The 27,474-nt window shown below is 47.3% G+C and overlaps 1 protein-coding gene across 1 annotated transcript in view; it reads left to right on the top strand.

Annotated features, from left to right (window-relative positions):
* Positions 1-10,340: 10,340 nt before the first annotated feature.
* The window catches only part of LOC119180014 (cytochrome P450 6A1), a 58,933-nt gene continuing 41,799 nt past the window's right edge, over positions 10,341-27,474 (top strand). The window contains exons 1-4 of the mRNA XM_075870098.1: positions 10,341-10,360; positions 11,061-11,157; positions 12,296-12,421; positions 21,420-21,657. Of these exons, the coding sequence (XP_075726213.1) occupies positions 10,341-10,360; positions 11,061-11,157; positions 12,296-12,421; positions 21,420-21,657 (481 nt within the window). The remainder of the gene's footprint in view (positions 10,361-11,060; positions 11,158-12,295; positions 12,422-21,419; positions 21,658-27,474) is intronic.

The following is a 27,474-nucleotide window of genomic DNA, read 5'->3' as shown; positions in this document are numbered from 1 at the left end:
AAACACTGGGCTTTGCGCGGTTCACTATATTCGGATAGTCTCGCGTGTGCGATGCCGACCGCGGTGGTCGCATTTGTATGGAGGCACAATGGCAGAGACCCGGGTGCTGTGCATCATCGGTGCATGTTGAAAAACGCCAGATGATCGAAATTTCTGGAGCCCTCCTCTAGGGTGTCTCTCATAATCCCATCATGGTTTTAGTACTTAAAACCACAGTTATTATTTTAGTCGCATAGTCTAAATCTGGACAGGCTTTGCCAAAATGAATGAAGCACGGCAGCTGATCGCATGTGTGATGAAATAGACCCTCTCATGCTCTGGGCTATCTCCTCTGAATGAGAGGCCAGTGACCGTCCGGCTGATTACCTCAGTCTGGAGTGTGCGCCCAATGCAGGGAAGGCGCGCGTCTGCATCCGCTTTCGAAAATGGTCTACCATGGTCTTCTAAAGTTCTATCCGACTGCATATAGTGATGTATGCATTCATACTGTAAACAAGTTCTTTAGAGCAGTTCTCATATATACAAACGTTTAGGTGATGCTTTCTACAGCGCTGCTTTTGCGTAGAACACGGACCGTTTAGACATAAGATAAAACGCCACAAACAAATGCCGCTCAGGGCCCCAACACTAAACTCAGCAACTGGCTTTGAAAAAAAAAAACAAAAAAGCATGTAAGAGCAGTTTCAAGGACCAGTTAATATTTTTCGCGAGGCTACAGACTTTGCTGCTGTGGCGATCGGCCAGCGTCCTTTTCGAATTACGTGGCCTGAAGCCGACATTTACGAAACTTTTTCTACACAACAAAAATGCCTTTTCTTTTTAAAGGTTTCTCTCTATATTGCCACCATTGATAAATGAGCCACTGTGGCTCATACGCGTTTTTGGCCGCGAAGAAGAAGAGAACATCTTCGTTGCAGGATTGGAGGATAGCAAAGGTGATTCCTATACTAAAAAAGCCGGGTGGAGGATTAACAGTTGATAATATCAGACCAATCTCTTTAACATCTAACATGGTCAAACTAGTAGAGAGGGTCCTACATAGCCGAGTAAGTATCTGGATGGCAGACAATTTAGTAATAAAACCGAACCAAATCGGCTTTCGTAGTGATTTCTCAATTTGGTGTGCCCATGCTGATTTAGAGAGCCGAATACAGCTCGCGCGTAAAAGAAGGCAATACGCTGCTTTAGTAACGCTTGACATAGCCAAGGCGTATGACAGTGTGGAGCACTTCATATTGTTAAATACGCTAGAGAGATTGAACTTCCCACAATATTTTAATGAGTGGGTGGCAGAATTCTTAAAATCAAGAGAATTCTACTGCGTCAAGGATGGATGTTGCTCATCTAGATTTAAACAAACGCGCGGAGTTCCCCAAGGAGCAGTCTTATCTCCAATATTATTTAATGCTTTAATGAGCACAATTCCAACAGATCAAGAAGTTACTATCTACATTTATGCTGATGACATCGCACTCTTTGCTGCTGACTGTGGTATTTACTCATTACAACTTAAATTACAAAGATATATTAACATGTAGGAAATTTGGTTGCAGTCGATTTCGTTATCGTTAAATGTCAACAAAAGCGCGCTCATGGCGTTTCCGCTTGCAGAACCAATTTCAATTTCAATTCTATATAAACAGGAACCCATCCAGCAAGTAAACTCTATAAAATATTTGGGAATCATTTATAATGACAAACTTAACTGGAGTCCACACATAGAGTATATAACTACCAAAGCACAGCGGGCTTCAGGCTTACTACACAAGCTAAGTAACCGGAAATATGGGTTACGGAGGCACACCTTGATAACGTTGTACAAGATGTACATGCTCCCCATCATGGAATTCGGCTGCATATTATTCTCGGGTGGCCCTGCTTATAAAACGAAACCTCTAGTTGTCTTGGAGCGAGAAGCACTGCGAATGTGTCTGGGACTCCCTAGATTTGTGGCTATCAACGTACTGTACCAGGAAGCGCGCCTGCCTACACTGCTTTGTCGATTTCGAATTTTGACCGTACAAGCATTTTTAAAATTTTATAGCTTACCGGCAAGAAGATCTCAATATGCTTTTATTGCAAACCCAGACGCCTTCTTTCTTGCTCATTGGCCATGGTTTCACACACCTCAGATAATGTTTGTACAAAAAAATCTACAAAGTATAAATGTGAACATTAGAAATGTAATTGAGACTAATGACTCGAATTGTCATGTTATTATTGAGTGTGATGATATATTCCCGCAAAACGCCAAATTACAATCCCTCAAATTTTTAAATAGCATATTATTAGATTACTTGGAGCATGCAAAAACTAAAAATATAATAGCCACAGATGCTTCCGTAAATAATCAAAAGGCAGGTGTAGGCATTGCCTCTGATTTGCTTGACTGGTCCTTTTCAGTGAGACTGCCTGATTTTACTCCAGTTTTTGAAGCGGAGCTCTTGGCGATTATTTTAGCTCTTCGAAAACTTCCATCAAATCAAAACAATGCAGTAATAATGACGGATTCTCTTTCAGTTTGTGCAGCTCTGACAGCTTCAGAGAACTCTCGAATTCTAAGCACATTCAAAACATTAGTACCGCCGCAGTTGAGACTCCTGAGATTACTATGGGTTCCGGGTCACTGTGGATTAAGATTAAATGAATTGGCCGATTCCTTAGCACGAGCCGCACTTGATGGGCCAGTTTTGTCCATACTGCCAGATGTAGAATATATCACGGCTATAAGATATCGAAAATCAGCAATCTCCACTGATACGATAGAAAAAGTAATTACATGGACAGACTATAACCACCTCATGTTTCCATGGCAACCCCACTGGAGTCAGTCCAGAAAGATCGAAGTCTTAATCACTAAATTTCGATGTCGTGTCCCCCCCCCCCCCCCCCCTAAACCAATATCTACACAGAGCTGGTCAGACAACATCACCCCTCTGCGCATTCTGCGGAGAAATGGAATCACTAGATCATTATTTTTTGTATTGTCGCCGCTACGAGATACTTAGAAAAAGGTTACTAGTTATGCCATTTCGGAAAATAGGCCTTACATTGACGGCGGAAACGGCGCTAAGCTTTGGCGCCTCAGCTTTGGGACATTGCCACAGGGATGCTTTCAATGCCGTTTGCGATTATATTCAGGCAACCAAGCGTATACCTTTGTGATCTTCAACCAAAAACAAAAACAAAAAATTATTTATTACTCCCAAGGGCAGAGTGAAGTAAACGCAGCTAAGTGGTAAACATAACACCTCAAATCTCAAAATTGCTCAACTTGATTTTTTTTTCGTTTGCTCTTTTTATGTTATTTTTATTTTTACATTAGTCTTATTATAATACCAATTCTTTACACATAGTTAAAATGATTACAGAAAAACTGCACTACACTTTCTTGGCCAATCCCCCTGAGTGGGTATGAGCCAACCTCCCAGGGAAACAAAACAAAACAAAACGTTGCTCTGGTTCAAGTGAACTCCTGGCTGCGGGTCTTGTTTTGTTCGTGACATTACTGGTGGAGACGCTGGGTACGTGTACTTCGGCTGTGTCGGCCATCGTGGAGACAGCTACATCTCCCAGAGCAAGAATCAGCCGCCGCCTGCGTGGGTTACCCCCTGAATTTGGTCCCTTGGCATCGACACCCAGAAAGATGGCAACTGCGATGACAAGCCAGGCGGTCCTAACCAGCGATGGCCATGATTCGCTTCTCGCCCATGTTCTCCACGTGCCACAGACACCAAAGCCGTTCCATGGAGACATCTTCGAGGATGTTGATGACTGGCTAGACCACTTTGAACTGGTTGCCAGCATCAACGAATGGGACGATGTTCGCAAGCTGCGCCGAGTTTATTTCTACTTGGAGGATTCTGCGAAGACGTGGTACGAGAACCACGAGGGCTCCTTTGCAACATGGCAAGAGTTCAGCCGACAGCTCCGTGACGCCTATCGCAACACCGAAAGGAAGGAGAGGGCCGAACAAGCCATATCCAGCAGAAACCAACGGCCGAACGAACGTGTATCCATGTTTGTCGAGGACATGCTTCGACTCTTCAAGCGCGCGGACCCTGCCATGCCTGAGGAAAAGAAGGTTCGCCATTTAATGCGCGGAGTAAAAGAACAGCTTTTCGCTGGGCTCGTGCGCAATCCACCGACGACAGTCGCCCAGTTCATCAGTGAGGCAGCTACGATGGAACGTACGCTGCAGCAGCGGTCGTCACAATACGAACGCCAGATCCCGGCCACCACATGCTCTATCGGCTCTGACAGCGAGAGACAGACCCTCGCAGACTTCATTCGAAGTATCGTTCGGGACGAATTGCGACAGCTGCAGGCAGTGGGATCCCATCCACCCGTGTCAGCCCTCGCGGATGTAATCAGACAAGAAGTCCGGCAGGCCGTCACACCCCTAGCCCCAATCGCACCGCCGATTCCCGAGGCCCCAGTCCTGACATACGCAGCGGCATTGCGATCCCCTGCGCCACCGGCTACAGATACTGCTATGCGGCCAAGGTACCAGGCTATGCAGCCATTTCACGACACTGCTTCAAGCCCACCTCTCGGCTTAAGGTTTTCGAGCCCACCCACCTATCCGCCGTCCATCTCAAGACAAAGTGGTAGCAAGGCAAGCACGTGGCGTACCTCGGATAACCGTCCGCTCTGCTATCACTGTGGCGAAGCGGGTCACGTATACCGGAACTGTCAATACCGGCAACTAGGTCTCCGCGGCTTCCACCCTGATGCTCGATGCCCGCGCTACGGTGAGCGCCCCCGCGAAATTGAAGCCTATCTCACGGGCCAACGTACTCCTTCGACTATTCGGCATCACCAGTCGAGATCACCATCGCCTCGCCGGTCCACGTCACCCAGTTTGCCCTCATCGTCTTCCGCTCCTTTCAGGAGCCGGTCACCAAGTCCCCGCAGGGGAAACTAGGAACGGCGACTTCTGGGGGTGAAGTCGCGGCCCGGCGAACTGTAAAAGACCCTCCTTCGACGCAACGACCACACGAGGGCGATTCCGGCTTTGCAGTGTTCTCCGACAGCAAAAAGATTGTTTCTGCCGAAATTGCCGTCTTCGTTGACAATCATGCTGTTAACGCCCTCGTCGATACCGGTGCCGACTATTCCGTAATGAGCGCAACACTGGCATCTGAACTGAGGAAGGTTATGACGCCTTGGCAAGGACCTCAGTTGCGCACGGCAGGTGGCCATCTGGTGACGCCTACTGGTATGTGCACGGCACGCATTCGAATACGTACGTCAACATTTGCGGGCTCTTTCCTCGTATTGCGCGTGTGCTCTCGGCCAGTCATTCTAGGAATGGACTTCCTTCGTGAATACGGCGCTGTCATCGACCTCCGTGAATTACTTGTGTCGTTCGAGGATCTTTTTTGCGCTGCAACTGACAGTATGCAATTCCGGAAAAGAGCACTCCGTGTTACCGACGATTCTCTGACTCTCCCACCTCGAAGCAGCCTCTTTGTCAAAGTAGAATTGGGACAGGACTTGTCTGACGCGGTAATTGCAGAGGCCAATTTGTCTCTCCTTATTTCACAACAAATCTGTGTTGCCCGAGGAATCATTCAGCCTAGCAATAGGCATGCTCACCTGCTGGTCACGAACTTCAGCGACGAATATCGCCACCTAACGAGACACACTGCCATTGCATATTGTGAAGAACTTGCCGATGCCGATGGTCCATCTACGTTAGCTTCATTTTCATCGAATGGCCACCCTGACGAGGCCTTCGTGAGCACTCTCGACGTAAACGAGAGACTACCTTCGGCTCAACGAGAAAGCCTTTTGCGTATACTCGGCTCATTTCAAGACTGCTTTGCCACTACGTCAAGGGTTAAACAGACACCACTTGCTCAACATCGTATCATCACGGAACCTACTGAGAGACCCATCCGACAACATGCCTATAGGGTGTCGCAAAAAGAGCAAGATGCTATACGTGCCCAAGTCCAGCAGATGCTTCAGGACGACGTCATTCAGCCATTGACCAGTCCCTGGGCTTCGCCAGTTGTGCTAGTAAAGAAGAAGGATGGTACGTAGCGTTTTTGCGTTGATTACCGTAAACTGAACAAGGTCACCAAAAAGGACGTTTATCCTCTACCCGGATAGATGACTCGTTGGACCGCATACGCAACGCTAAACATTTTTCCTCCATGGATTTGCGTAGCGGCTACTGGCAAATCGCAGTGGACGAGCGCGACCGCGAAAAGACTGCGTTTATTACTCCGGACGGTCTGTACGAGTTTAAAGTGTTGCCTTTCGGTCTATGCTCAGCGCCAGCTACTTTTCAAAGAATGATGGATACGGTTCTCACGGGGCTCAAATGGCAATCATGCTTTGTTTACCTTGATGACGTCGTGGTCTTTGCAGACACGTTTGAACAACACGTCCAACGCCTTTGTGCAGTTCTTCAGGCAATTAGAACAGCGGGGTTGTCTCTCAAACCCGACAAATGTCATTTTGGATATGAAGAACTGAAGTTCCTTGGTCACGTTGTGAGCCATGCTGGCATCCGCCCAGATCCCGAGAAAACCCGCGCCGTTGCCACCTTTCCCGTGCCCACAAATAAGCGCGACCTACGCCGTTTTCTGGGGCTCTGTGCGTATTACAGGCGCTTTGTCAAAAACTTCTCGAAGATTGCTGAACCCCTCAACAAGCTTACAAAAGACGGTGTCTCGTTTGTTTGGGGTCCCGATCAGTGCCATGCGTTCGACACCCTCCGAAACCTCCTCCAGGCTCCGCCTGTACTAGGTCATTTTGACGAAAGCGCTGACACGGAATTACACACTGACGCCAGCAACGTTGGACTAGGAGCGGTATTAGTTCAGTGGCAAAATGGTATAGAGCGCGTGATCGCTTATGCGAGCAGAACGTTATCCCCAGCGGAAAAAAACTATTCTGCAACCGAAATGGAATGCCTCGCTGTTGTCTGGGCCATAACAAAGTTCCGCCCATACTTGTATGGCCGCCCATTCAGGGTAGTTAGCGACCACCATTCCCTTTGTTGGCTCGCGAATCTCAAAGATCCCTCAGGTCGTCTAGCACGATGGAGCCTTCGGCTACAAGATTTCGATGTCACCATCGTCCACAAATCTGGGCGGAAACACACCGACGCCGACTGTCTCTCACGTGCACCGGTCGAAAATGCCAATACTGACCTTGAAGACGACGACACTTTTCTTTCTGCCGTATCAGCGACCAGCTTAGCGGAGCAACAGCGTCATGACTCGGAGCTCATCCCGCTCATTGACTACCTGGAAGGACGCAATTCCCACCTTCCCCGAAGCTTTGCGCGCTCACTATCTTCCTTCTTCCTTTTGTTTCCGTGATAGAGTGCTTTATAAAAAGAACTTTCATCCTACACAAGCTACGTATCTGCTTGTTGTGCCAACTACGCTTCGTGGTGACATTTTACGTGCGTGTCACGATGAGCCATCATCCGGACACCTCGGCTATACGCGCACGCTGCAACGGATTCAACGCTCCTACTACTGGCCACGTCTCGCGAAGACTGTGAAGCACTACGTTCGCACATGTCGCGACTGTCAGCGACGTAAGATTCCACCTTTACGACCAGCGGGACTACTGCACCCAATTGGCCCACCAAAGGCGCCCTTTCATCAGATTGGCATGGACTTGCTGGGGTCATTCCCCACGTCTTCGTCTGGAAACCGGTGGATTGTCGTCGCTACAGACTACTTAACACGCTACTGTGAAACCAAGGCACTTCCAAAAGCCACCGCAGCAGATGTCGCCCAATTTTTTGTTAACAGCATCGTCTTACGTCACGGTGCTCCAGCTGTCGTCATAACTGATCGTGGGACAGCTTTCACCGCAGAGATGCTGCAGGAAGTCTTGCGATTAAGTGGCACGGAACATCGTAAAACAACGGCTTACCACCCGCAAACAAATGGGCTGACTGAACGACTCAATAAGACAATTGCAGACATGCTGTCAATGTATGTGGATATCGATCACAAGAACTGGGACACCATACTTCCCTACGTAACTTTTGCGTATAACACTGCTGTTCAAGAAAGTACCGGTTTCACGCCTTTTCGCTTAGTCCACGGTCGTGACGTCACGATGATGCTCGACGCCATGCTCCTGCCCGACAACTTAGGAATATACCACACGGATGCCGCCAAATTCGCGCAGTGCGCAGAAGAGGCCCGTCAACTTGCTCGTCACCGCATTCAACGTCACCAAACCGCAGACGCGCGCCGCTACAATCTTCGCCACCGTAAAGTTATTTTTAAGCCAGGTGATGAAGTCTGGGTGTGGACCCCTATCCGACAACGTGGACGTTCCGAAAAGCTTCTTCGCCGCTACTTCGGCCCTTACAAGGTTGTGCGACGTCTCAGTGACGTCACTTACGAGGTTCTCCCACAAGGCAATTCGAGACGTTCCCGTTTCACCCCGCAAACTGAAGTCATTCACGTTTCACGTCTCAAACCATACTTTTCGCGCTGTGAATCGCCAGAGAGTGACTGACTTTATTAGTAACTTCGCGTCTTTCTTTTTGTTTCGTCCTTTCCTTACATTTTTCCTATTTTTCTTATTTCTCTAACTTTTGTCCCCACAACCAATTACGTTATTCCGCCTTACGCCATTCATTTTGCTCGCATGCTAATTTTCATCTAATTTTCTTTTGTTTTTTTGCCTTCATGTATAGCATCGAGACGATGCTTCTTGGGAGAGGGGGTAATGCCACCATTGATAAACGAGCCACTGTGGCTCATACGCGTTTTTGGCCGCGAAGAAAAAGAGAACATCTTCGTTGCTCTGGTTCAAGTGAACTCCTGGCTGCGGGTCTTGTTTTGTTCGTGACAATATCTACTTACATCAATTCCGTAATCTAAATCTAGAGTCACTCCGTTTTTTTAATAGATTAATAAGAAGATTGCAAATGTTCAAACTTATCCTTGACTGACTTTTTCTAGAGGACTTCTTGCTGTGTTTATTTGAACAATAGGCAGTGGTCAAAGATGTGGAGTAGGGCCAGCTACTTTTCAGTACTTTCTTAACGCAGTTGCCAGCACTCCAAATATTACCACTCGCCGAAAACATATCACTTCATCCAATTTGTAGTGGTTGCGAGAACAGCGCATGATACCGCACAACTATTTCCTCGCAGCAAGGATTGTATAGATAACAACAATTTCTACAGAGCGCTAAAACTACATACTTATTTTTTTCACTGCGTAAAACGTTTATTGAAATGCTTTTGCAGCTTTGGGTTTCGCGAATACAGTCAACACATCCATTCTTTGTTTCTTCAGTGGGGAAGTATAGAGTGTTTGTGTGATTCTGAAGTACTTATATACACCTGTCAGTCGGTAAAAAATAATTTTTATCACCTAATTGGCTTTAAACATTTTGAGAATTGCTTAAAGTGAAAGTATGCGTGTTTAAGGACAATACTTTGCTGTTCACTAGCTACTAGGCTGCACATGTATGTAAATATCCTGTATTTGCAGTGTTATAAGAACGGCTAGTTAGTATCTATGAATTTGGATTGCGTACTACAGACTGTAGTGTCGCATATCCTGAAGTATTTAATGAGCCACAGTAGTAAATACCGTTAAGTATGGTATCATACTTAGCCAGTTTACCCAAACAAGTGAATATACCTTTCAACCTAAGCTGTGTAATGTTCCCATTGATTGAGATTTGAGCACGTAAGCAAGCCACAATCCTCAAAAGAAAATGCTTCTAGGTTTGGGGCGTTTGCAATCATGACTCTCTCATTTACACAATATGTAGCTGCACGTATTGCAATCTTTCTATTGCAGACAGTTCTTGAACGTCTGGACCAATGGCTCAAGGAATACGGAGACGTTTTCGGGTAAAGTAAACGTATTATATTTGTTTTGAGCTTTTTATAAAAGCGAGATTGTTTAGCAACCAGGTATATTCAAGTAATTGGAGGATTATTGCATGGCAGAGTCCCCTTCATGTTTATATAAAAAAGAACCTTGTAAAACAGGTTACCCTGAAAGAAAAATAAACATGACTACGAGTTAGATAAAATATATTGAGTGTTTTCTGCACAAAAGTTTCTTTTAACAATCCGTCAGTTTTGGTGATATGCTTACAGAATTAAAAAACCACAATCTGGATTCTACATGGACCCCGTGAGAAAACATAAAAACATGTCACTGATTTAGTGAAAACTTGAGTAGCAATGCCATTTGATCTGGACCATGGAGAATGTGGTTGACACAATGGTAGAAATTAAGCTCTATACTGCGCAAGTGTGTGTGTGTGTGTGCAGCAAAATACAAACATTCACAATGCAAATAGAGTCACGAGCATGAACTTCAGTCATGGATAATTCCCTCCTCAGGTGAAACTTCCTCATCTCGGCACCTTATGCATGTCCACCTCAACATATATTTGTGCCTGATCCCAGGGGAACACACAAAGGTCGGAATAGGACAGCTGATATTTGATTGAAGCGGTTGTGTAGCCTAATTGAAGAAAATACCGACCATAACGTCCGAGAGCGGCTTCTAATAAATGCGGTGCGTCTTTGTTGATCGCAACTTGTTTTAGGTGACGAACTTCGAATATTTCAAAAAAAAAAAAAACAAGGACACGCGTAAGAATATGTTGCTTAGTCTTCAGTCTGTTACAATACTGCGCATCTCGTGAAAGGCTATTTTCTGATGGCAAGTGACGTTATTGCACAAGCTTGTTTTAAGTTCATATGTCAATTTCTGCATAGAGAGTGATGAAAATTTAGCGACACCTGTTACAGGGCCCAGTGACAAGTAATTTTGCTTCATAAGTGGGCATTCTCATTATTCAGAGAAAAATCTGCAAGTTCTCTATAATATATTTCTCAGTAATGGCACATGAGCTTCGTTTTCCAGTGGAATATAAAGGGCGAGTGCAATACTTCACTTTTCAGTTTATCTTTATTTTACTTTTTGCCCCTGCATCATCTCTCCAATTCTTTTGAGTTGACACTCAAGACCACTCGTTACATTGTTCAGTGCATTCGTTCATGACGGGTATACGATAAAACACAAAATCTCTTGCAGGTTCTTCATCGGGGACACGCCAATGGTTGTGGTGAAAGACCTGGACATGATACACGACATATTCATCAAGAACTCGAGCAACTTTCAGGGTCGTGGTGTAAGTGCGCATCGTGTTGTTGGTGAGAGCAACACTTTGTTTTCCAGCTTTTGTACACGTTAGCTCAGTTAGTCTTCAATCGATGCTTGGCATACGCCATGTTTGGGGAGGAGGCTTCAACCCCCATTTCCGAAATTTCTCGATTTTGCTTGCATATATACTATACACGTAGACATACAAACACACGCACAATATATACTCAATAAAGTGGGTAGGGGATGGCCGCCATGGTAGCTCAGTTGGTAGAGCATCGTACTCGTTATTCGAAGGTTGCAGGCTCGGTTCCCGCCCACGGCAAGTTATCCTTTCACCCACTTTTCTTTGTTCACATTTACGTCACCATTCGGTCTAATAACTTCTCCAATGCTTTCCTTGAAATTATTTTCTGTTAGATCTCAACTATAATATTGTGTCATAACACGGAAAAAAGAGCCCTTAAGTATACATTTCTTTCTTCCTTATATATATATATATATATATATATATATATATATATATATATATATATATATATATATATATATATATATATATATATATACATATATGATGAACAATAAATGACTGACTAACCTCATCAAAATGTTAGTAATGGCTGCTGAAGTTTATTAGGAACAATATACACCAAATTTCCTTCGCGTAATGGCAGTCCCACCTTTTTAAAATTTTACTGTGTAAAACTTGAGACACCCTAAATATTTACACCGCGAGGATTTTTACCTTTGATAAATATCTTCCTCACAAAATATCCTCTGTAATGGTCATCACTAAAAAATTAAACTTCCAATGCCTCCACCAGCCTATGCACAGTGGTGTTTTAGTGGGGAAAATATTAGACTGAACGCCATTTCAATAACACCAACCAACATTTGGTGGTTCTGAATCTCTGAATATCCAGTCATTGCCATGGGCTATCAACATACGGAAAAACGTGTGCAAATGTAAAATTGAAAAAAAAGAACTCGCAAGCTGAGATGTAGGCGGGAAAGGACAAGACAAGATCGATTAATGTGGCAAAAGAACCGCAGAAAACATTGTTTGTCTGCTCATTGAAAAGAATGAGAAATAAACTATTTCACCGATCGCGTAATGAAGGTGTGCCCGGTTCGAGCTTTTACACTTTTAGCCTCTCTCACAGCGCACAATGCACGTCTACGAAATGGACCCATTGTTCAAGAAGTATGTCGTCTTGTCCAAAGGTGCCGTCTGGAAGTCAACCAGAGCCTGCATGATGCGCTTCTTCACCCCTTCAAAGCTGAAAGCGGTACGTGATTGGAATGAGCATGCTTTTCTCCATAACATTTTCAGAAGACATATGGACAGTCTAGTCAAATGAATATAGCTAAACTTCAAAGACGAAACCAGGTAAATGTTAGCAGGCCTCATACGTGTGTTAGAAAGATAAATTAGGTGCGACCATTTACCACGATTCAAGGTGCATTATATTGGTCTAACTATTCACGAGTGTTGTTCACTTAAAAAATGACCATCAGTTCCTCCCCTTTGTGAAGGTGGAACGCTAGCGAAGGTGTTTATCGTGTTATTTTATGTTCGCATTTTCATCCCCTTTTACAGCCATTTTCCTAGCCACACTATCGATTGCCTCTTAATGCCACATGTTCTACTGCCTTTTTTGAAGCGACATATGCACTTTAACAAAACGAATGGCAACAGCACCCTTCCATTGACGTTTAAATTTGGCCAGCCTTGAGGTACTAGAACGGAGCACAACTAACAAAGGGATATCTTCTGATGCCCCAGTGCGAAGGGCGTGGTCGGTTGGCGCTGGCTGAGGGGAGTTAGTGTCTCAAGAGAATTCGTTGTACTGCAACTACAAAGTGGAAAACTTCCCATCGGGTGGTATTTTTCCTTTGCAATTTTGCTTCTAGTGGTCTTTCAATCATTTCGAAAATGACAAGGAATGACCACTGATAAATAACAATACGAAAGCGCAGCTAGTGACGCCCAAAACCACCACATGATTAAGAGAGACGCCGTAGTTGAGAGCTACAGAAATTTTCACCACCTGGGGTTCTTCAACGTGCACCCAAATCTGAGCACACGGGCCTACAGCATTTTTTCCTGCTTCGAAAATGCAGCCGCTGCCACCGGAAATAAAAAAATGATGGGTAGTACAAAGAGTTTTCTTATCTATGTTCTCTCGGTTCTTTTTGGTGCCGTGAAGCCCGGAGCCGCTTTGCCGCAAGACGAAATTATCTATCTATCTATCTATCTATCTATCTATCTATCTATCTATCTATCTATCTATCTATCTATCTATCTATCTATCTATCTATCTATCTATCTATCTATCTATCTATCTATCTATCTATCTATCTATCTATCTATCTATCTATCTGTCTATCTATCTATCTATCTATCTATCTATCTATCTATCTATCTATCTATCTATCTATCTATCTATCTATCTATCTATCTATCTATCTATCTATCTATCTATCTATCTATCTATCTATCTATCTATCATGGCATGATTGTGTGGTGAACACAAGCGACAGGCCCTAACATGAAAATAATGCCATGCTTGTCATGTAACAACATGACTACATGACACGCTCGTGAAGCGTTCGCGACCGTTCCGCTAGCGTCACATATACCGAATTTGGTATTACAGTACGTGAATAAATGACAAAGGTATGTGACTGGTGCAAACATGATAATCATGAGATGCGGGTCATGTAACAACATGACTACATGCCACGCTCATGATGCGCTGGCGGCCGCTTCGCTAGCTTCACTTATACCGAATTCGGTATTACGCAACGCGAACGAAGGACATAAGTAAATGACACATCCAAACAGGATAATCACGACACGCGTGTTATGTAACATAATGACTACGCGCCATATTAATGATGCGCTCGCGGCCGTTTCGCTAGCTTCACATATACCAATTTTGGTATTACGTGACGCGATTAGATGACTAAGGTATGTCACTGGCACAAACATGATAATCATGAGATGCGTGTTATGTGAGGACAGTACTAAATGCCAAAGTCAAGACGCCAATACATTTTGACGTCAAGGAGTGCACGAGCTCGCGGGCGTTCATTTCGTCGCGTCACGCCGGTGTTGGCACGCCAGGCGCTGGGCCTGCCATATACTCGCCGGCGCGCGCCTCGCTGCATTGCTTTGACGCATGCGCGTTTCAGCGCGTCCAGCGTCCCTCCGTAACGAAAAGTGGGAGACGCAGTGTTATCTGGGTAACACATCGGCACGAAATGCAGCATGTCGCATTCCGCACCGGTTGCCGACGGGCCGTGCCGACGGTGGTGGTGGTGGTGGTGAAAACATTTAATAACGATTAAATGGTTACAGAGAGGTAATTGGGTTGGGGCCTTATTGGCCTCCTACCCTCACAGCACTAGGTGGAACCCCTATTCCGGGGCTCCAATGGCAAGCAACGCCGCCCGCGCACGTTGAACCAGAGCCTCTTGGGCCTTCAGGTCTTGACAGCCGAGCAGGGCCGCCTCCCAGTCCTCTCTCGTGGGATTGGGATTGGGGGGGATAGATGGATTAGACTGGCACGCCCAGACGATGTGAAAGGTGTCAGCCACCTCACCACAGAACTGGCACGTGCCATCAAAGGATGAATTGAAATGTTTTAGCACCGCCGGGCACAGTACAGTATTGGTAAACAGTTTTAAAAGGAGGCGCTCGTCAGCGCGATGCAGTCCCTTACAAGGGTCTGGATAGCGCCGGTGCTCCTCCTTGTAGTAATTGGTAATATCTTTGAATGAAAGGGCCGAATTGTCTGATTGCGAGTAGGCTTCCAAAGACAGGGAGATAGCCCGGGAAGAGAGTGCGCGGGCGGCCTGATCGGCCTGTTCGTTACCCCTGAGTCCTTGGTGACCGGGTGCCCAAACCAGATTTCGCGGAGTTGGATTAACGTATCGGCAGCTAGGTTCCAGTATGCGCTGAGCAAGCGGTGAAGCCCACCCTAGCTGATAGTTCCGACAGGCCCCTCGTGAGTCGGTGATGATATGTTTAGAAGAGGGATAGGTGAGAGCCAGAGCGATGGCAACCTCCTCCGCGTGTGTTGCGCTGTAGGCTTTGAAAGTGAGCCCGTTTACGGTGTTTGCGTTGTGTATGACTGCGGCAGTATACCACCCCCCATGGTGCGGGCCGGCAACGTCCACGTAGCACACGTGTTCCTCTTGACCAAAGTGTCGCTGCAACGCTTCCGCGCGCGCCTGGCGGCGACCACTGTGGTTTTCTTTGGACATGTTGCGGGGAAGGGGTCGGACCCGGAGGGCGCGTCTCCAAGGTTCTGGCACTCTCACCCTTTGCTCAATATAGTAATCGTGTTTGATGTGTATTCGGTCCAAGAGGCGGCGACCGGAATGGGTCTGTGCAAGGCGCGTGTATTGGTTAACGAGGTGGGCTTCTCGAAGTTCCCGGTAGGTATTCACCACGCCTAGGGCCAGAAGTCTCTGGTTGGAAGTGGTGATAGGGAGGTCGAGAGCCCGCTTGATAACTTTACGGTGGATGACCTCGAGTTGATCATCCTCGTGTTTGCGTAGGTGCAAGTAGGGAGTCGAGTAGAGTATTCTACTCGTTACGAAAGCATGGGCAAGCCGCATTGCATCCCTGCTTCGTAATCCGCCCCGCTTGTTGGAGACCCGGCGGACCATACGGCCCACCTGGTCTCCCACCGTGCGAAGTTTGGCTATTGTGGTGTCGGCCTTGCGTTGGTGGTGTATGAAGAGGCCAAGGACGCGGATCTCCTTGGCCTCACGGATCGGTCCCGAGGGAAGACTGATATGGAGCTGAGTTGTGTCCTGAGGGGAGGGACGTACGTGCACAAATTCTGACTTAGCCGGGGCACACAGGAGTCCGCAGTAGGTTGCGTAGTCGTCGACTACAGTCGCTGCTGCTTGCAGGCATGACTCCATGTGACCCAGGTTACCTTGCGTGGCCCAGATCGTGATATCATCCGCGTAAAGAGCGTGATGTATCCCTGGTAAAGAAGCCAATTTGGGGGGAAGATGAAGCATGGCTATATTAAATAGGAGGGGAGAGAGGACCGCGCCTTGAGGAGTTCCCCTCGAGCCGATGACGTAAGGCCCATGTTCCTCATCTTGTATGCGTATGTAGGCTCGACGGTCTGTAAGAAACTGTCTAACATAATTGAATGTTTTATAACCACAGTTGGTCTGACTGAGGTGGTCAAGGATTACCTCATGCTTCACGTTGTCGAATGCTCCTTTAAGATCCAAGGCCAGGACTACCTTGTCATTGTGGGGGCATTCAACAGGATCTAATATGTCATGGTGGAGCTGTAGATGTATATCCTGGGCTGACTTCTGAGGGCGGAATCCAAACATGGTGTCCGCAAAAGTGTGCTGTGTTTCTAGAAACTCGGAGAGTCTGTCGCGCACCATCGTTTCCATCAGCTTGCCGACACAAGACGTGAGGGAGATGGGGCGAAGGTTCTCCACGTCAATAGGTTTACCTGCCTTCGGGATGAAGGTCACGAGAGCTGATTTCCATTCAAGAGGGAGAGGAGTTTCTCCGTCCCAAATGCCATTGATGTATTTGAGGAGCGTGGCGTAGGCTGCGTCGGGAAGATTGGCCAACAGTTTGACCGTAACCTGGTCACGCCCCGGTGCAGTGCCACGCTTCATCTTGCGTAAGGCCGCCTGGAGGTCGTGGAGCTGGAACGGGGTGTCCAACTGCGTGTTCTTTTTGCCTGCGTAGGAGTATGCGGCCGTCCGGGGGTCCTTGGTGGTGCACAGGTATCGGTCCCTGAGCGTGTTTGCCAGCTGTGTTGTCGTTCCTGTAAAGTTGTGCACGACCTTATGTAAGTGACGTTGAGTTTCCGTGCGTGTTTGTGTTGGATCGATGAGAGCGCGAAACAGGCGCCACGTGTTGCGACCAGACATCTGGCGTGCAGCCGTGTTGCACCTGTCCACCCAGTTAGTGTCGGCTAGCTGAACAGCATATTCCGCAGCTTGCTCCGTGAGTTCTAGGATGCGTTTCTTGAGGCGTCTGTTATGTTTCTGTTTTTTCCATCGTTTGGTGAGGCTGCGGCGGGCCTGCCAAAGATGGAGGAGGTGGTTGTCCACGTCTGTTTGAGTTTCCGTGAGCTGTATCAGCTGTTCGTGTTGTTTCAGGGTAGACGTCAGTGATTTAGACCAGGTGTCGTATCCCGACTGGAGAGGGTCTACAATAGGTAGAGTGGTGCGGAAAGTTGTCCAGTCTGGGATACGAGCTTGTGTAAGTGGGCGTTTTAAGGGACGCATGTACACAGTTGTGTTTAATACACAATGATCACTACCGAGAGTGTCCTGTGTGTTCAGCCAGTCGGCATGGCGTATGTTGCGTGTAATTGTGAGGTCCGGGCAAGTATCTCGTTGAACAGAGTTGCCTACACGTGTTGGGCTGGCGGGATCAGTGTGGAGGGTGAGTCCAAGTGTAGAAAGAAGTTCCGCAAGCTTCCTTCCACGCGTGTCTTCTCGTGGGTAACCCCATAACCTGCTTGGGGCATTGAAGTCGCCGACGATCAGGAGGGGGTCCCGTCCTGCCACCTGCATAGCTTGTGTGAAAGTTTCGCTGAACGCGACGTTCTTAAGCTTTGGGGGACAGTAAATGTTTAAAATATGAACAGGTGGGTCAGATCGCCTTATAGGCAGCACCGACACCATTGTGTATGGGAAAGGCAGTGTTGTGGGGAGTGTGACTTCCTGGGCGGTATATTGCTTGTGAACAAGTATACATGTCTCCGGGTTGTGTTGAAATGTAGTGTAATTTGTGAGTTTGACGTCCGAGCCGGGTTCCTGAAGGGCAACCACGGCAACAAGGAACTCAAAGGTCTCAAGATAGAGGCGGAAATGAGCCCGCTTCTTGTGGTTCTTGAGACCTCTGCAGTTCCACTGTGTTAGTAACAACGGCTGAGTTGCTCCCGTGCCGACGGACGCTGGTCGCACCTGGCGTCAGACTATAGAGTGCTCGCTATAGACTATAGAGCGTCGCTGTGCCCAGCGTTCGCGCGCGTCAACGGTACATTGGAGTATATTGGGCCCTTCATGATGCGCTCACTGCCATTTTGCTAGATCGACATACACATAATTTGGTGTTACGTGACGTCATTGGCTGATGAAGTATATGACTGGTGCAAACATGATAACCCTGACACGCGTGTCATGTAAGAACATGACAATATACCACACTCATAATGAGCTCGAGAATGTTTCTCTTGCTCCGCATATACTAAATATTGTATCACTTGACGTCAATAGATGACGAAGGTAAACGACACTTCGAAACATGATAATCATGACTTGGAAGTCATGTACGACATCATTTACCTCCATCTCATAACGTTCTCGATTATAAAGGGACATATCAACAGTTCTCATTCGTGCTTCGCGTATCATCGATTCCTACTATACGTTGGATCTGCCAATTTCTTTTTTTAGGCTCAGGAATTGAAATCGGCTCACGTAGTTCCCAGTGGTCAGTTCCAAAATTCGAAACAAAAATAAAAAAGTACCATGAATAAAGCCAAAAGTGCGGTCACACTAAAAATAGAAAGTAGAGCGCAAAAAAAAAGATGAAACACAAGAGACGAGTAGCCCGGAACGGACACTCCGAGCCCGAAAATAAAAAAAACTAGGCTAGTATAATACCCAAAGTCAAAGACTAATACCCATCATTTCCATGATGACTCAACAATCACAGCGCTAGAGTGCCCTTTAATAAATGTTGTAGGAAACTCTATGGCGTGAGCCACCGGTTTAGAACTCAGAAAACCCGAGCATTTTAGGAAAGAATTACGTGAAACGTTCAAGCGCATGATTCATAAAAAACACCGCTCACGGCCCCCAAGAGCAGCCCCGACACATCAACGCCCATCACCTGTTTTGCCAGTCCGCATTACGGCGCGTCCGCAGCAGCCGCCGCGTGCCGGCAGGCATGGAGGAAGAACCCTTTCTTATGCCGGCAGATGTTATCTCTCCGCTCTCACTCTCTCTCCCATAGCAACAGCTGCGGGTGCGCGCGCGTATTCTCACTCCTAGCAATCGGAGCATGTGTTGCGAGTGAGTGTAGGAGATGATAGGTGGAGTGCTTTGCCGCTCCTTCTCTCGCCATTCACTCTTTCCTCACGGCGCCCCACTCTCCCGTACACTCTCCTGTGCTCCTGACCGGGCTGCAGAAATAAGGTGCCCTTTTCCTCTTCTAACCATTACCACCACCACCCACCATTCTCTCGCTGGATGCCTCTTAAGAACATAAAAAAAAGTGAGCTCGAGACGTCGTTGCGAATTGCCAACGTTGCGCCGAGAGCGCTGGCACCCCACTCTCCCATCTGCTCACTCCCCCCTCTCGACCGTTCTCTGGCTGGGCCCCTCTTAGGCCGCGTTCACACTGAGCATTCCGGCTGCCGAAAGTGCTCCGAATCCGGTTCGGCGGCGGCGAGATCCGCCGAAAGGGCCTTCTCCGCGCCGATCGCTCTCGGACCGATTTTCGCGGCGTCTGCCGCCGAATCGGTCACCGCGGACCAATAGGAGCGCTAGTCAAGGAATTTTGAAAAATGGCGGCCAAGCCCTACTCACTCGTTATGCTGCAGTGCACGTAACTGAATGTTGAAACCAACGGGAGTTTAACCTACTCTGTGCCTACTTCGCCTCCGTATTTCGTGAAAGAGGTGACCGAGCTTGCTGTTGGCGTGACCAAGCTTGTTGCGGTCTTGCAGAGCAAAACGAACCCACCAACGCCGCTGGCGTCGGTGGTTTTTCTGCTCTTCGTGCATTACAAGACAGCCACTTGCCAGCAAAGTAAGCAGTACTGTCTTTTCTTGCTTCTTGCGTACGAGAATTGTCGAAGTATACACCACTGGATAGCGTAGTAGCGTTTGCGAGCCGCGACAACAACCGGGTGACAGCGCATCCATCCCACGTTCGCCCCGTAGTAGATGGCATAATCGGCGGCGCGGGGCGCGTCCAGTGCGAACGACGCCGTGTTTCGGCGGCAGGGGAATTTCGGTCGCGGTAGAAAGCGGATGTTTCAGTGTGAACTAGGCATTAAGGCGATGGCAGAAGTCGGGAAAGGCGAATGTCTGGCGGCCACGGTGCCCTCTCTCGGCGCAAGAAATGCATTCGTATTTCCTCACGATTTCCTTTGGGGAGGTGTGGAAATTTTCATGTGACCGCCTATGGCTTTATCGTGGCGCACGTGGCATTATCAACATGTGGTCACGTGGTTCCCACGAGCTTTCGCTCTAATTAACCATCTTTTCGTTCGTCTTGGGCGAGCAAGCTAGCCTAGGTGATTTTGCGAATACCATATGCACCTGATTATAGGCGGCGCTCTTTTACGGTCATTGCCCCTAACCTGGCAGTGGAAATTTTGAAGAAAAAAAAGCACGCGACCAAACTGCTGCGTCGTCACGTACAGCGCACTTGTGAAGAGTTTTGATGTCTCTGGAATTTCTAATGCCGTACATGACGCTGATGCCGACTGGTTATATGAATGTGCGGATAACTCGAGCAGCCGTACCGACGAAGACATCTAGCGAAAATGTCTGCAGCGAGACGCCAGATATTCCGTGCTTAGGTCTATAATGCAGGATTAAATAGGTGTTTTCATATGCGGAACGAACACTGAACTAAACTTTCACCCTTTCCTGGAGGGGCCGCACCCCAATAAAATTGAAGGAAATAAAAAACTGGTGCTCTTGCACGAGTTATACGGTATCAGTCATTTAACCTTTGAAATTTTTATCAAAGGTGCCCCTCTTCTACTAAATAATATCCGAGGTATAGCACATCCGCGACAGGGCAAACACTACATGAGATACCAAGAAGCTTGCCATGCAAGCTTAGTATATTACGTAACCTTGACGAAATCGCCACCGCTCGCCAGATCAAGTGGCCCACTTGGCTGACATACCAACGTGGCCCCGATAAATTGTACTGCGGTTCAGCCAATGGGCCGATCTATAGCCTATTCATAGGAGAGAGGCAAGAAAAAGTGGGCAGGAATATGGGAGCACAAACGCGTCAAGAAGCGGGAAGTTTTGTGAAGAGTGAAGTATTTTTCAAAAACGATCTCGAGTAAAATGTATTCATGAAGTATGGCACAGATCTGATGGCAAAACGAGCACACTTGACAGTCTTATGACATAACGCGCCTTCGTGTAAGATGGATGGATGATGAAAGGAATAGTGCAGACGTGGGGCTGTCAGCCTGCTCGTGTTGCCATTACAAATGCTGATGGACGTTTACTACCACGACAGGTGATGCCTTCTCTGCTGCACGCCGAGCAGCAGTTCATAGATATCCTGGGGGAGCATGCCGACAGCGGCGTCGAGGTGGATATCAACAGCCTGTGCGAGCGTTTCACCTTCGACGTGATCGGCAAGGCGGCTTTCGGCATGGACACGAACGTTCAGCGCAATCCCGAGATGTCAATGTTCAGGGTAGCCCTGGATGTCCTTCCAAATCTCAATTCCGGATTCCTTTATAACCTAGGCCGTAAGTCACACTCCCTTCTTACAACCACAGGAAAAGGAAGAAGGGCGCTTGCCCTGGGAAAAAGCCCAAAACAGGGTTTGTGTGCTTAAGGTGACGTTTCGAGAAGTGGACTTGTCTTTTTACAGATTGGAACAAATTCCTTAGGGCTATGGTTATATACAGTAGCCCCAAGGTTTACGGAAGGTCTCGGTGCCATTATACTGGGCTATTTAACTTTGCGTTTTGCCCTTTCAACAACCATATTACCGGTGTTACAGTAGGCGCGCACGCACAAAATTGGGTGTATGCAAGTTTCATGACCTTATTGATTCACGTATCATTAAACAGAAAGAAGAAAAATCGACTTTTCAGTCCAAGATGGCGACGCCAATATAGTGTAGTTAAAATATTATATATGCTTTTTTCTTTATCTTCCAATCTTAACAAAGGCTGGGAAGTTGCGAAAGCGGCATGTGGGCGAGTGATGCGCAACCAGTATAAATTGTATGGGTTAATTAAATAGGCTATTCTGTGAATGGAAAGACTACGCAAAAAGTGGGAGGGTTAGGGCTGGGGAATGTTTTGCCGAAATATGGTAGTAGGAGGAAGCACCACCTGACAATTGTAGGCTAGATATTTCTATAAGTAAAGCTTGACTCTCAAGTGATGCCTCAGAATTAAGCTATTTTACACAGCTTTTTAAGGTAAATTAAACCGGCATGACGCTTTAGCAACAAAACAATAACCGGAAGCACTAGCACAGCATTTTAATGAAGCGGCTGAGAACTTCATCGATGTCAAACTTTACATGCATTAGTCAAAATTTCAATCCCCGACAGACAGGACATATACGTCTTGATACCTCATTCCCAAATTCTACACACTCCACCCAGTCGGTATGAGGGTTTTTAGTGGGGCTATCACATCTATCTGATGTGGTACATAAACTACAAAACCCCGTGAGAGTTAAGCCCTCCTAAAATTGGAAGCGTATCCTTTTTATGCAGTACTTCCTTTCGAAACCACCATTCAGCGAAAGTCTAACCAACCCTCCTACCAAATTTCGCTTTTTCTTTTTATTGACGGATTATGTCTTCCCTTTTCAATCAGCCTATTCACCATGGTTGCCTCTCTGCCAACCATGCCACCACTTCTACTATTGCCCTTTTCTCTTTCTTTGTTTAGATTGGAAGAAAGGGTACGAAGCATATGCAGAGTAGCGCTAAGAAATTCAGTTGCTGCTTTGTAGGAAAATGTTCACTAGTCGAAACGTCGGCGCGAGCACATAACCCTTGTTTATGGCGTTGTGCAGTTATCATTTCTTGTAATCCTTGTCAATCGGAACGAACTAATCTCGGCACACCTCTACATTCATGTGGCAAGCGTGTGGAGCAGTTTTTTTGTTCGTGGGTTTTATAGTACTTAGCCAGGGTTAAACTTCAATAATCAGAACAAAAGTGCAGTGAAAAGCTATCATCATCAGCGATACATTGCAGCACAAAGAACTTTTGCTGTTTTTTTTTTGATTAGCCTGGCAGGATGAAAAGTTCGTGTGAAACAAGTCATTCGGCGACCACTGAAAAAGCTATACTGATATGATATTTGCACTTGATGTTATTACTTTTTGATGAACATTACAACCCTCCAGAGGACGCGATAGAGCGGAGAATGCACAAAACAGGTGCTCACTCTCAAAGAATATTTTATTAAAATGTACAAAGGGAAAAATTCGACAGATAGCACGTACCTTGGCAACCTGTGTTATGCGAATCATGCGGATGGAAGGCGACTGTGATGTAAAGTTTTTATTGAGGGAAATGTTACGAAGTGGCACTAAGGATATGTACAGATAGACGCAGAGACATATGTAAAACAGCCGCAGATGTTTTTTTATATCGAGTTGTTACAGTTTCATAACGATGCCAATGGCCACTCTATATGCGGTAAGCTGATGTAAAGTGTTGATGCTCGCGAGCATGGTAGCTATGGACACTGCTACATATATCAAGTCCACTACATAGCACCTAACTACAATTGACGTTAACCCGACGTGACCACTGTATGAGAGCAGTACGTATGTAATGAATATAGAATTGAATAGCCAGCACTGTAAACACAGCTGACGTTCAGGCAGCAACAGTGCCCTAAAGGCTAGCAGCTAGCTCTATTCGAACCAGCAGTGTGGAAGCTGTGGTAGAATCGGCTATCACATTGGTCATCGCTTCCAAGCAAGATAAAGTGTAATCAGGGACTCCTAGGCCGCAGTCAGAAATTTCTCTGGAGGGCCAATCTCGCCAGGCGCACAAATAATGCCTAGTTCACACTGAAACATCCGCTTTCTACAGTGACCGAAATTCCCCTGCCGCCGAAACGCAGCGTCGTTCGCACTGGACGCGCCCCGCGCCGCCGAATATGCCATCTACTACGGGGCGAACGCGGGATGGATGCGCTGTCACCCGGTTGTTGTCGCGGCTCGCAAACGCTACTACGATATCCGGTGGTGTATACTTCGACGATTCTCGTACGCAAGAAGCAAGAAAAGACAGTACTGTTTACTTTGCTGGCATGTGGCTGTTTTGTTATGCACGAAGAGCTGAAAAACCACCGACGCCAGCGGCATTGGTGGGTTCGTTTTGCTCTGCAAGACCGCAACAAGCTCTGTCACGCCAACAGCAAGCTCGGTCACCTCTTCCAAGAAATACGGACGCGAAGTAGGCACAGAGTAGGTTAAACTTCCGTGGGTTTCAACATTCAGTTACGTGCACTGCGGCATAACAAGTGAGTAGGGCTTGGCCGCCATTTTTCGAAATTCCTTGACTAGCGCTCCTATTGGTCCGCGGTGACCGATTCGGCGGCAGACGCCGCAAAAATCGGTCCGAGAGCGATCGGCGCGGAGAGGGCCCTTCCGGCGGATCTCGCCGCCGCCGAACCGGATTCGCAGCACTTTCGGCGGCCGGAATGCTCAGTGTGAACGCGGCCTTACACTGGTTAACGTTTGAGACCATAGAATAGTCCAAATTGTTTTGGCGCCTGCACACTCCTCTGATCTTGTAAACGGGCGGCTCACACCGTGGCTCGAGAATTTACAAGCCGTGCCACCGAGAGGCCCCCACTAGGCTGGAGAGCAGATCGCATCGTTGCCTACTAGGAAATCACAGACCATTACTGATTGGAAACAGCCCGCTATTCTTCCGCGCACCACACCCTTAGCAAGCAGTAAGTAATGGCCAGGCACCTCCTTCAAACAAACACGTAACCGAACCCAGTGGCCTATGGCCACAATTAAACAGATCAATACACCTACTGGTGCAAACTATCTAAGGAAAGGGCGGAATAACCTCACATCCTGTAGGCCTGGCCAAAGGCGATCCGACAGGGTCGCACAATCGATAATGATGAGCAGTGGGAGAATGTGCTTCTGAGCTCAGATCCAGAGGAATACCTCTTGGCAATTCAAAGGGCCAAGGACGCCACCAGGGCCCAAGGGCTCCTGGCTGACACCTAGGCGTGGAATCCGCACCACCGAGGCCACCAGATTCATAGAATAAAGAAAAGGAAGAAAGGTAGGTGGAAAATAATGGCAGGGAGGTTGACCAGCCTATATGCAGCTGGTTTGCTACCCTGCGCACGGGAGGGGGTGAGGGAGATGAAAGATAGCGAGCAGAAAGAGAAGAGAGATAAACACAGCACATTCGGCAGCACATGCGCGCACACTCAGTTATTGTCCAGTCTTCTCTTTTGCGGTGTGTGACATTATTGTTACAGCCGCTTGTTCAAGTACGTGGCACGTAGGAATTTCAACACAGCTTTTGTCGCCTTCTGTTGCAATGTCTTCTCTCGGGCACTGGACAAAATAGTGTCCACAGACATTTGGCTGTTCTCGATGCGCGCAAGAACGAATGCCAGTGACTGTCTCTGGATGTCATACAATGGACCGTCGCACAAAATGCGGTGTAGCGTCTCTTCGCAATGGCAGGCATCGCAGAGAGCGTTGTCGGCCATTCTTATGACTAAGGAATAAGATTTTGTAAATGCCGCTCCCTGTCATAAGCGATGAAGAAGGCTGACTTCTCTTCGGTCGACCCCAGTGGGCATGTGGAGAGCCATCAAAGAGGACAGGTGGAGTTGACGATTCGCCTCGTTGCTTGGTGGGAACCATAGTGAAAACGTGACTTCACGCGCAAGTCGTCGAAGATTACTGGCTGCATCGGTCCGCCAAAGTGATATGGATTCTTCTCGTGTTCCTTCAAGAGCTGCCCGTGCGGCAGTATCGGCATGTTCGTTCACATTACGCCGCAGTGACTTGGCAGCCACAGCAACGTCACATGATGCCCTTTCTAGTGTGAAATGTGGACAAGGCATTGAATTTCGAAAACAAGATGTTTGTACGGCCCGTGACGCAGTGCTGAGAGCAGTGATTGTAGGGCAGCCTTTGAGTCACTGAAAATCGGCCATTGTTGTGGTGGTTCCCGATTGACCACACAAAGTGCAGCGCGCAAAGCAACTACTTACGCTGCTGTAGATGCCGTGGAATGGTCAGCCCTAAAGCTGATGGTAACACCTCTTGCTGGGATAACTACTGCACCTGATGAACACTGGCGGCTCGTAGAGTCATAGGTATATATTTGTACACTGTTTAAATACTTCTCGTGTAAAAGAAGGAGAGACAGCTGTTTCAGCACGGGAAATGAAAGCTCAGATTTCCTCCGAATCCCCGGTACACTAAGGTGCACTGTGGGTCGAATAAGACACCAAGGGGGTATCGATGGTTTAGATGCAGGAGTGAAGCCCGAGGGAAGTTTCTCGTTGTACTTCACAATCATTTTAGCGAACGATGCTTGGCGCCTCTCTGAAGGCAAAAGTGCAAGGTGATGATAGGGAGCACGTGCGAAGTGCCTGATGTGCGTTCTCAGGACTTCTACAACAATGTGAGTTTGTATCGAATAGTCACAAACGGTTGCAATTGTTGCCTCTGTTGACGTACATCTGGGCAGACCGAGGCACACTCTCAGGGATTGGGCTTGTACTGCCTGTAGAACACGAACATTGGTCTTGCAGGTATTGCAGGTATTGCTATGCACGGGCAAGCTATATCTCAGGAAACCGAGAAACAGGACTCTGTAGAGTTCCATCATTGCGTCTACAGACATTCCCCACGTCTTTCCTGCCAGAAACTTGAACAATTGGGAAATAGCGGTCACATATAGGCCACATGCGGTCACATATAGGCCACATGCGTACTCCTACAGAGGTCCCTATCAATAATGATGCCCAGGAACTGGTGGGTTCGGACGTAAGAAATTGGTCGTCCGCAGATTGAGATGACATAAGGGGTCATTGGTTTGCGAGTGAAGGCCACAAGCACGCATTTTTCTGGTGTATGCTGATACCTTGTTTTAACAAGTAGTTGGCAATCATAGTTGCTGTTATTTGAAGCTGGGAACGTATCTGAGGTAGTGTGACTGCCGATGTTCAGACACAGATGTCGTCTCCGTATATTGAGATTTTAATGGTACTTGGCAAGTATTCAGCAAGGCCAATTCGTGCAAGATTGAATAGCAATGGGCTAAGAACTCCGCCTTGAGGAACTCCCTTGGAAGTATAGTGTCGCGTAGTTGGGCCATCTTCTGTTAGCACAATGAACGGTCTTGCAGCCAGGTAACTCATAATCCACCGAAAGACTCGACCACCAAGGCCAACCACAGCAAAAGCACCCAAAATGGCTTCATACGAGGATTATCATACGTGGCTTTCACATCTAGAAACAAAGCTGTAGATAGTCGCTTACAGCATCTCTCGTGCTGAACGTACGAAACTAGATCAACGACATTGTCAAAG

The sequence above is a fragment of the Rhipicephalus microplus genome, chromosome 7 (genome assembly GCF_043290135.1).
Source record: "Rhipicephalus microplus isolate Deutch F79 chromosome 7, USDA_Rmic, whole genome shotgun sequence".
NCBI lineage: Eukaryota > Metazoa > Arthropoda > Arachnida > Ixodida > Ixodidae > Rhipicephalus > Rhipicephalus microplus.
The sequence above is the reverse complement of the archived record's forward strand: the minus strand, read 5'-3'. Positions and strand labels throughout refer to the sequence as shown.